Source organism: Nanorana parkeri, unplaced genomic scaffold, assembly GCF_000935625.1.
Source record: "Nanorana parkeri isolate BGI_ZX_2015 unplaced genomic scaffold, ASM93562v1 scaffold1542, whole genome shotgun sequence".
NCBI lineage: Eukaryota > Metazoa > Chordata > Amphibia > Anura > Dicroglossidae > Nanorana > Nanorana parkeri.
The window spans coordinates 300768-312644 of NW_017307810.1; the positions used below are offsets into that span (position 1 = coordinate 300768).

Below are 11877 nucleotides of genomic sequence, written 5' to 3' on the forward strand. Positions count from 1 at the left end.
CAATTGTGTTTTTAATGCGTTCTAAACGGGCGTCAAAGTACGTGTATGGTGGGTAGTTTGGCGTGTTGTCACAGAACAGTTAGGTGTGAACGGGGACGTAGGGTAAGGTTGGAGTTCAGCTTCACCTATACATGGGCTGTCAACAAACCTCAACACTGCTTATAACACACCTGCACCTTTTATTTCAATGTAGCATCAGATCTGTGCGTTGTGCTGCACTGTCTATGTGCACTGGGTGCCTCTCAAAACACAGAGTACTGCAACACATCCTGGACAGAATTGTGCACTAATGTGCGTTGTGATAAAGGCATTAAGACGCGTGTTTTATTGTATGTTACACAGATGTGAATGAGGCCCATACCATACTAAAGTAATAACACCTTTGCCACATATGTAACCTGATCAGAGACGTTGCATATAACTCCTGATCGGCAGCTGTTCAATAAACACCGGCCTGTTTGCTGGACGTCTTATCTACAGAACCATAAGAGACAGATTAGAGGGCTGTTCAGAGCTTGTTTACACTGCTAGCTGGCACTAGGTGATGTGTGCTGGGTGAAGGGTCATTTATCTGTTACGGGCCAACCATTCAGTGCCGGTCCCTTAGTACCAAAGGCACACAATGTCAAAGTGTGACCCCTTTACTTCCCTCTCCCCCCACAACCTACTTTTGACATGGCCACAGGATCATATTGGTGGCAGCAAGGAAATAAGACATGAAGCAATCAGGAGCGTAACTATAAATCACAGGGCCCCATAGCAACATTTTGTATGGGGCACTGTGATTTCTAGTTACGCCCCTTGCAGAGCCCACCTGAGATCCCACACAGCACACCTGAGAGTGGCCCTGCAGAGCCCACTATAGACTATGGTGGGTTCTGCAGGGTCTCAGGTGGGCTGGTCACACCCCTGCACACCTCTTACCTGTCAGCCCCAATCCACTTTCTGCCTTCTTCAAAGCCGGGCCCAACCTCCTGCCCCGTGCCGGGCCCCGCCTCCTCCTACCCTGCCACTGACGGGCCCCCGGCCTCCTCCACCGCAAGCTGTTCCCCCGGGCCCCATAGTGGCCGTCTGGGTCGCTATGGCGATCATTCCGCTACTGGAAGCAATGCTTCCACACACGATCAGGCCCCAGAGCACAAAAAATTACACCTGCAATATTTTTGGAAAGGCAATAGGTGTGCTATAGTGCGGGTGTGATACAATGCAGTGTATATTTGTGTTAGGGTGCAATAAGGAATTGGGAAATGTGTCCATTGCTTGGCCTTGCATTTTCATTAGGCTTTGTCGTCACAATAATAGTGCATATCTTGGCATTCTAGTAGGGGGACATTTTTAAAGTGTAAGTCCAGCCAAAACAGTTTTTTTTTATAGAGTGTGGAAGGATTCCCCTATCAGGTTTTACTACAATCTGGGGCTTTGTTAGAGATTTTCCCTAATTTTTTGTTCCAGTAACAACAGTTTCACCAGACAGGAAGTTAGTAAATAAAAGGCAACGAATAAAAAAAAAAAATAATGTTGTAAAATGAACATGTATACATAATGATGTTATTCTATAGTTCTACAGCAACACACATATATATATATATATACACCGTATATACACATAAATCATCTGTCTCATGTTATACGCAAGAGACAATTGATAAAATCATCTCTCGCTGGTACAGAGATCCTGTATCCATACACCGTATTTTTCCTCTGGTCCTTGATACTTTGATACTTGTTGGCAATGTGGAAGTGACAGAGGAACGTACCTACACATTTGGTGGAATTGCCCTTTAATACAATCATTCTGGTCCTCCATTTTTTATATTAGTTCAGAGATCTATGGTAATACCCTGACACCTTCCCCAGAAATAGTTCTCTTATCTATCTATCCAGGGTCCAAAAAGGGGTTGAAACAATTTATCCTTCATTTAATTTTTTCTGCTGCATGTCAGATCATTCCAAATCTCTGGAAAACATCTACGCCTCCATCCCTCTCCCACCGGATCAATACTATGAACAAAATGATGAGAATGGAGGAAATTCTAGCTATTACAAATGACAAATTGTATATCTTATGGGCAGTTTGGATTGGTTTCTCGACCTCTGACTCTCTCAGACGTAGACTATAAACTTAATTCATCATTAAATAACAGTCAAAAGTTTCTTTACCCTCCCCCCCACCCCGGACATCTTTCTCTGACCTCTCTTTTCTTCCTCTTTTTCTTTTCTTTCCTCCGATCTTTCTTCTTTGTTCTTTTTAATCTCTACACACCATGAACTCACTTCCTTATGGGATATACTACATGATGTAATTCATACCTTTAATATTTGATTACTTTCTTAATTTCTCCATGTAATCAGACCTGAAGCACCAGATACCACTATCAATAGGCACAGTTTGCACTATTGCAGGGTCACTATTAATATGGAAAAAAAAATGTATGCAAATGCAGAATTGTTATTATAATATACTGATAACATTTCTTCTATAATCAGACATGATTCTAAAAAATAATAATCTCATGTTTGGCATTGTCTTTGTAATTAAGATGATATTGTCATGTATCATGTTTGCTATCTGTGTATTATATGTTGTATATCCCCATTTTATTATGCTATTTATTATTTTTAATAAAAATACAGATTTAACTATATACAGTATATCTATCTATCTATCTATCTATCTAAATATGTTTACCGTATAAAGGGAGTTTACTAGATGCCAGCTACATACTAATGCCATGCATCATATACGAGGGAGGGAGGAGTCGTGTGTTGCGCTCGCTGTACATTGGAAGGGCGAGGCATTGTCCTCAAGCTGTAGGTCTGGGTGTAAAGGTCGCTAAGACTGTATTTCGAGCTGATGGAACTTTATCAATGTGAAAATGCCTGTTTGCCGTGCATGTGGCACTCATTAATATATAATCATTAAGGTATCTGAACACACATGCCAACGGTGTGACAATTCTATAACATAAGACTAAAAAATGCCTTTTATTGATAGGTGCTTTAGGAATCACACTGCCATAGACAAACAAATCAATCATGACACCCTTTCATACAGGCTCCACCCCTTTTGTCAACAACCATACTCCCTGATTACTATTGCATGATCTGAAACCAGAATGAACAGTGGATGACACAGCACAGCAGGCTTCGTGCTATCTATGTAGAGCTACAATTGGGATACAGTCCTTGCAGGACAAAAAGCAATGCTGCAGGATACCTGAGCTTTAAAGTGTCTTGTGGCTCCTCACAGTGGAGCATTCAGCTTTCTCTTTCAGTTCAGTTCTGTTTTTTGCAAAAGGCGATGGTAAAACATGACCCCAAGAAAGACAAGGGAACGTCTTGAGGTTTATTGAATAAGCCTAATAGTACATTCATTCTATTCTGTTAAACAGAGCACAGTTTGAGAGCTCCATCCCTATTCAGAGTCCAAGTTTCAGTCTTTTAATAGTGGAGATGTTAGGCTGTGCGGTTTGAATCCAGATAACATGGGACCATCAGCTGACATATCCCCATATACTGGTAATAGAAATATAAGGATTGCGTCTCAATAAACACAATTTCGGTAAGCACCGTTCATTGCTATAGCTACTATGGAATGATAATCTTACAGAGAGGACGACTGCGTGTCCTTCACTGACCAATAAAACAGTCCATGGTCAGTACTGAACTATCCAGTGGATGTTGCTAGTTAAAAATATATAAATAATCATTTTATAGATAATGAATTCTTGAGGACAGGGTGCACTTATAACCATAACAGTCCTTAAGGAGAATAAAGCTGCAGCCGGGGGGCCATGGCTGCTACCTCTGCATTTTTTCCCCATAATTCCACCAACTCCCAGCCTTCCACTGTGGGCAATCATGGTTCAGGTCATCGTTCACAGACAGCAGGGTTTCCAAACGTGGTCAATATTTCCTGAAAATGTGGATGTGGTTCCATTAAGGACTCCAAGCTATGGACCAAGTTTGATACTGATGCAAGATGACTCTTTTTCTTTTGGATCCACTGTTCTGGTAGCCCATAATTATCCACATAGGCAGTTTTTTTCTTGCTCCTTGGCTGCCAGAACAGGCCTTGAGTCCAGCACAAAGCTGTTCCGTGGCCCATCTTTGTGAAAGTGCAGGGTGTTCCGGGCAATCAGTTCTTTTGCCATCAGGAGGAAAACCTCATCAATGTTCCAAGCTTCTTTAGCTGAAGTTTCCAAGACTGCAAGCATGCTGAACTTCTCTGCCAATGTGCAGGCTTCCTCAAACAGGATTTGCCGATTCTCCACCAGGTCTGTCTTATTGCCTATAAAGAGATAATGGATGAACACACAATAGCATCTTAACAGTGGAGAAAAAAAGGAAAGAAAGAAAGGTATGGAAGAAGAAAAGGTAGGGAGGAAGAATGTTAGCAAAGAAGAAAAGGCCCCTTTACATGCGTGGTCCGATCGGGTCTGCCTGTCAGTTTTTCAGCTGGACCCGATCGGATGCTACCGTATATGCAAGTCTATGGGCAGCCGTGTGTTTACGGATGAGCATCCGTTTACACCCGGTTAGCCCCGGCTCCGGCTAGGTACGGAAAAAGAAACGGATCAGAGATCTGTTTCGTCAGGCTGGATCGTGCAGGACTGGGGGTAATCTGATGTAAATTGACACATGTCCGTCTTCTACTTACGATTCCCCGTAGACACACATGGGGTGCGGCAGTTTCAGCTTTTTCCTCCATCTGTATTACTGTGATCAGGACAGGATCTGTTGCCCGATCCTTTCCTTATCAGCTCGTGTGAAAGGGTCCTAAAGGAAAGGAGGAAGGAAGAAAGAGGGGTAGGAAAAGAAGGAGTGGAAAGAAAAGCAGTAAAGAAGGAAAGAGGGAAGAAAAGTGGAGAGGAAGAAAGGAAGTTGGGGAGAAAGGAAGAAAAGAAGAAAGAAGTAGGAAAGGTAGGGAGGAAAAGGGAAGGATGGAAGGCAGGAAGAAAAGCAGGAAGGAAGAAAGAAAAGAAAAGGAACAGAAGGAAGGGAGGGAGAAAAGGAAGGTATGCAAAGAAGAAAGGAAGAAAGAAAAGGAGTAAAGAAGGAAAGGAAAAGAGTAAGCAAGAAAGGGAGGGAGTAAAGGAAGGTAAGGAAAGAGAAAAGGAAGAAAGAAAAGAGGTAAAAAAGGAAAGGATTCTTGCCCACTTCCTCTTTTCCTCCCCTATGCTCTTTTTGTCTCTCCAATCTCTATAGTTAGTGCTTCTGCTGAAGTCATCAATGATTTCCACACTACAGAATGACAACCTACCAATAAGCATCACCATCAGATTGGCTGCTCCATATCTCTCCACTTCATGGATCCAGTGAGGGACGGAGTCAAAGGTCTGCCGGCGAGTGATGTCATAGGCGATGATGGCCCCATGAGCACTTCGATAATAACTTTGGGTGATTGTACGGAACCTCTCTTGCCCAGCCGTGTCCCAGACTTGAACCTGTCATGAATAAGTTTAGAGTCAAGTTTTATGTCTAGTTTTGAATAGCATGGGGAAGGATTAGAACTTCTGCCAGGTTATTTTGCGGTCTGTGTCTCCATTGGGGAGATCTCCTCTCACTTCCCATCTTGTTGATCAACATAGACATAGCAAGAGAGGGAAAATCTCCCTAATGGAAACAGTGACAACAAGGACAGGAACGTTCCAGCTTATACCGTCCCGCTTTCTAAACATAGTGCTACAATGCCTTTTGTTTACCTTGACTTTTTTGCCTTCGATATTCAGTGAGCGCACTGTGAAGTCCACCCCGATCGTGTTTTGGTGTTTGTCGCTGAAGACGCCAGACTGAAAGCGTTGCACTACGCAGGTCTTTCCCACATTTGAGTCACCTATCAAGATTATTTTGAAGAGGAAATCAAAGGGGTCATCCTCTGGTGGGCCAGTTCCAGACATGGTCTGCAATTCTGAGGACCCCGGATCCACAGGAGCTTCCATAGAGGTCATGAGAGGTGGGGCATGATCCAGATCCCTATGTAGAGAGATACAATGTTAAAACAAAAATTGTCTTTCTCAAGAGTGTTATTTTAGTAGGGAAATGGATCATCTGAATGTAAATGAGTCCACAACAATGGTTTCTTATAAATGATTCTGGCCTCTGATTGTAAGATCTTCCTGCTAGAGTTTTTGACTTTTTTAACCTCCCAGATGAAGATAGAAGGTTTGTTAGTTCCATTATATTTTTGTAAAATGATCATTAATGTATTTATATTATATACAGTAAGTACGTCACAATCACTGGAAACAAACATTTGGACTGTAATTCTATGTTTTAGTATTCCTTCAGAGAGGAATACAGTAGTAATAAAGTTTATTTAAACCCAATAACACAAATGTCATATATGGCAGCTTACCAGCTCTTACATGTGGTGGCTGCATTAGCTTTTGTTCTTTATTTTCCCCTGGCGATCCTGCCAATAACACACGAAGTGGGTAGGTGTTCTTTAGTCCTTCTTAATGAACCGGCTGAAATGTGCACAGTGGCTGCCACTGTCGGCACCCTTCCAAGCCATCATCCCTCGATTAGGAGATTGGGCTTGCAGCAAATCGCCTGCAAACAGCGTTCATGCATTCTGACAGCAGCCAGCGGCCACTGTCACGGTACAAAGACAACAGCATGGGATTCTTATGAGTGTTGATGGAGGAATCTGTATGACCAGCTTTATTGATAACATTGCTTGAGATATCACTTGCAGACTGCACAGGATGCAAGATTGCACCAGATTACTGGCAGAACCAACAGAAAAGTTTTGCAATTTTCAATGAGATAATCAGATATAACAAAAGTTTTTCAATGGACAATGAAGGGGAAGTCCCAACATATCCTCTCCTGTTATAACATCAGCATTGTAATAGGAATACATATTGGAGTTGTAGATAATGCAATCAAAGCTTACATGAGAAAATCCCTTTTATGTAGTGAGTGCTGCCTTCCGTCTGCTCATCACTTCCAACAACTTCCTGGATTCCCAGTGTGCTTTGCGTCTCTTTTCCCACTGCTTGATGTGATACAATCTTGATTCTTCAAGACTACATATCCCATCATACATTGCTTCCAGCAAGCAATCATAATGTCACATTGTTTAGATGTTGAGTAGCAGTTCAGAAGGCAGGCCCTGTGAGTTTGTGACATTATGATTGCTTGCTGGAAGCAATGTATGACACAAGGAAGTACATATACACGGGGCTAAGTTAAATTGTGTCAGTGCATTGAGGAAGTCCATCCTATGGGCTGTAGGTACTTTTACAAACTTCTAGATGGATAGGGCTATTAGGAGTAGGATAGAACTTATGGAAATTCAATATAGAAATTCAGTAAACTCCCCGTTATTTGGCATCCACGGGGATTGGTAGATTCTGGATAAATGTAATTTCTGGTTGCTTGAGAGTTACTATTGAAAATAGGTCTAACTAATGCCATGCCCCATACCATACCATACCATAACATAAACTATGTATTGACTTCATATCAATATTAAAATGCAGTAATCAAAAGCAAATTAAGACAAATAGAAACACGATCATTTCCTGGATACACGGGGACTTTTTTTTAGGTTAGTTAAATATTGGATGACTGAGAGTTTACTGTATATATTTATTTGCAGTTTTTCACCATAGTCTCAGTTATAAAAAGTAGGGATGCACCGATACCGATACTAGTATCGATATCGGTGCCGATACCGAGTATTTGGGCGAGTACCCGTACTCGCCCAAATGCTCCAATACTTAGCCCGATATTTCCTGTATCAGGAAGCCGGGCAGCGCGTCATTACACGCTGCCCGGTTTCCTGATTGGCCGGAAAGTGGCTCCATGCTCTCTCGACACTTGTGATGAGAGAGCATGGAGCCGACTTCCCGGCCAATTCGGAATTCGGACGCCTCCCCGGCCAATCAGGAATTCGGGCAGCGTCTAATGACGCGCTGCCCGGCAGCGTGTAATGACGAGCTGCCCGGCAGCGTGTAATGACGCGCTGCCCGGCTTCCTGATACTATTGGTCTGGAAGCTGGCCAATCAGGACGAGGGAGCATGGAGCCGGCCTATCAGAAAGCCGGGCGTTGTGTTATTACACGGCGCCCGGCTTCCTGATTTGTCGGCCAGGCGGCTCCGGCTGGGTACCGGAGGAAGGCCACGTTCTGGCTGGAGAGGCCGCAGGGGTGACCGGCTGGACATACCAAGGTAAGAGGGGACAGACTTTCTTGTTAATCAGGAAGTCGGGTGGCAAGTCTTAACACGCTGCCCGGCTTCCCGGCTAATCAGGAAGCCAGGTGGCGAGTCATTACATGCCACCTGGCTTCCTGAATGGGACTTCCGTTACTCGGTAATTGGTATTGGCGAGTACCGAAAAAAAATGATCGGTACTCGTACTCGGTAACAAAATACCGGTATCGGTGCATCCGTAATAAAAAGGCAGCAAATAAGAGAAGCTCATTGTTGGGGATTACATATATTTTAGGCAGAGCTTATGGGTCACATCAGGACCATATAAAGGAGGAGTTAATTCTTCTTGGGTCCTATACAGCCAGAAACAATTAGGGCAGGGGTGGGCATCTCCAAGTGTGCTTTAACTACAACTCCCAACATGCCTTTGCCTCTGGGAGTCATGTCTGTAACTGTCAGTCTTGCAATGCCCCATGGGACTTGTAGTTCCACAACGTCTGGAGGGCCGGAGTTACCCACGCCTGAATGAGGGGGGTCATCAATCTCCTGCCTGTTTTTTACTGCTGGACCATGAAAAGGGGAACAGGAATAGTTTTCATTCCCCTGGGTCACAGCCAGAATAAAGTGAGTGAATGAAGCACATTCCATCCTTTGTTGCTGTGAGAGATGAAAAGAGTCAGACACAAAAGCTGGGGGGCTGCTCATCATCAAACACCGTCCAGGAATGGAGCTCTATGGAAGCACAATGGGCTGCGACGGCTTTTATTTCTGCCGGCTGACAGAGAAACCAGTTCTGTGAAATATTAATGACCTTTCCTCGGGCCCCGCAGGTACAACCGCTTTCAAGTTTCAGTCATCTGGTTGTATTAAGTGACAAGATTAAAAACTCATTCAAAAATAAGGTGACAACACTTCACAGCGCCCATAACAGGACAGAGCAGAGATGTCAGCAATCACACAAGAGAAGATGGGCAGCTTGTATTTTGGGGGCTCGTTTCTTTGGAAAAATACGCGCGCCAAAGTTTAAATCAGCTCAATACATTCCAGGTGCAAAGTGCAAAGTCTATACTGACATGCTGCAGCTTCCAATGCATGCTACGAGAAGCATACAGTGTGCAGTAAAATCAGAGTACGCAATTTCAGTCCAGGAAAGGAGCCGGTACAACTGTGCAAGACTGAAGCTAGCCATACACATCGCCGAAATTCGCTGAGTTAGTATTGCTAACGAACGATTATCAAAATCGACATTGGTCTGTGCATGATGGGGTATTTGAGCGGAAATTGAACGAGGGTTCGATGATGGCACGAAGGAAATTGAACACTAATCGCAGAGTGTATGGCCAGCCTTAGCATCCCCGGGCACTGCACTGTGCCTGCATGCTGGAGGTAATTATTTAAAACAGGTGCGCCCTGTTATGTCAGAGTAGTCATTGGCATTAGCAAGTTATCTTTATAAATTGCTGCATTTACAAGCTCTCAATCTTGGTAGAAGACCCTATTTAGGCTTCAGGTTTGACACGCGTGTCTGAGCATGTGTACTGAGTCAATTGCCCGTATCCACCAGCCCAACAATTCTAACATTGTAATGCAGGTCTTTGCAGCTTTAAAATATGTGGCCCATTGGCAACTTTTAATATGACAACCTAATCCAAAACCCATGACACATTTGAAGGCTGCCAACTCGAACTTCAAGAGCCTGCATGGGCTTTGAATTCACACCCATCAACAGGAATGTAAAGCAGGATGAAGGCTATTCATTCTTATATCAAGTGCTCACCAGGTACTCAGAGGATTCCCAAGTAGGGTTGCCACCTTTTCTTCAAGCCAAACCCGAAAAACACTGTAGCGTCTTGTGGCAATTTTTAGTGTTTAGTATACACTACGCATATATTTTATGAATAAAAAACATTGGAGTTAATCACAATTCTTATGGAGTTAATCACAACTTGCCAGTGTGCCACAGGTCCCCAGATATGCATTCTGTACATAAAAGATGCCCCCATAAGATGCCAGTGTGCCACAGGTCCCCAGATATGCATTCTGTACATAAAGATGCCCCCATAAGATGCCAGTGTGCCACAGGTCCCCAGATATGCATTCTGTACATAAAGATGCCCCCATAAGATGCCAGTGTGCCACAGGTCCCCAGATATGCATTCTGTACATAAAAGATGCCCACATAAGATGCCAGTGTGCCACAGGTCCCCAGGTCTACCTTGCCACACTCCTTACCGGATATCCCAAAAGTAACAGGTGCTCGTAATGACTGCGGATGGTGCCGCTATTGGACAGAACTTCAATACAGATGTCACCAGCACCAAGATTCCATGATAGTTGTCATTCAACTACGCATATATTTTATGAATAAAAAACATTGGAGTTAATTTCAATTCTTAAGGATGCACTCATAAGATGCCAGTGTGCCACAGGTCCCCAGATATGCATTCTGTACATAAAAGATGCCCCCATAAGATGCCAGTGTGCCACAGGTCCCCAGATATGCATTCTGTACATAAAAGATGCCCACATAAGATGCCAGTGTGCCACAGGTCCCCAGGTCTACCTTGCCACACTCCTTACCGGATATCCCAAAAGTAACAGGTGCTCGTAATGACTGCGGATGGTGCCGCTATTGGACAGAACTTCAATACAGATGTCACCAGCACCAAGATTCCATGATAGTTGTCATTCAAACGACAATCGTTTTCGGGGCCGTGCAGGATCCCCTTCATCAGGCTCAGAAATGATATACTAGAATGTCTATATAAAGTTTGTGGTACTTTTATGCAATGTCATTTCTGAGCCTGATGCAAGGGACTCTGCGCGGCCCCTGAAAGCACTTGTCATTTAAATGACTACAATCAATCAAATAGATTTTGCACTAACATGGCATCTTAGTGCTGGCGACATCTGTATTGGACGATATGTACTATTGCACATAAAAGGTGCCCCCACAAAAGATGTCACAGGTTACCTGTGGCATTTTTTTTTGGGGGGGGGGGGGCATGTTTTATGTGCTATACTAACCCCCAACCCCTTTTCAATTTATTGTTAATTCAATTAAATTTAAGAAATATCTGTTAGTAGAGAGAAAGCGAGAAGGGCGGTCCCAGACGAAAGTGCGTGGTGGAGTTGGCTGCCGGAGGATGATTTCTCCCTCTCTCCCTGATGTCACTTCCTGTCACCCAGTCCCAACCGCGGAGGAGAACAACAGAGGGAGGGAGGGGGAGTCGAGGGACTAGAGTGACAGCGCCGCCCGCCGGGAGGTATGCACATCTGCGGCTTTCTAGCCACAAGTCCGGTTTGAATAATGTGTGCTGGTGGGCTGACACTAGGGCACAGGATTCCAAACCCAGACTGTCCGGGTGAATCCCAGATGGGTGGCAGCCCTACTCCCAAGTGTAACTGTATCTGACGTACAGAATGTCTGCGACAAGGCAATTTCCCATTAACTGAAGTATATTATCTCGGTTCCATAGCATGGCTCAGTGTTTGGAGCACTTGCCTAGTTGCTTCTTAGTGACACTAAATGGTGACACAGTGAGGCGATCGAGCAGTTCCAGCAAAAGTTTATAGAAGTTACTTAAACCTTGGGAATAAAAAGTAACTATAACTGCACTGCCTACAGTTTCTGTCACTCTGGTTGGACGGCTTGGCCCACAGCATGGAATATTTAGTAGAAGGAAATATATATTCCCAAAGATATATATATAT

General features: G+C 43.9%; 1 protein-coding gene across 1 annotated transcript in view; it reads right to left on the bottom strand.

The window, feature by feature from the left end:
• Nucleotides 1-4002: 4002 nt before the first annotated feature.
• Nucleotides 4003-11877, bottom strand: part of RAB19 (RAB19, member RAS oncogene family) — an 11941-nt gene continuing 4066 nt past the window's right edge. Inside the window, exons 2-4 of the mRNA XM_018570495.1 lie at nt 5706-5976; nt 5264-5447; nt 4003-4291 (exon numbers count right to left, since the gene is read on the bottom strand). Coding sequence (XP_018425997.1) covers nt 4026-4291; nt 5264-5447; nt 5706-5951 — 696 coding nt within the window. The 5' untranslated portion in view covers nt 5952-5976 and the 3' untranslated portion in view covers nt 4003-4025. The remainder of the gene's footprint in view (nt 4292-5263; nt 5448-5705; nt 5977-11877) is intronic.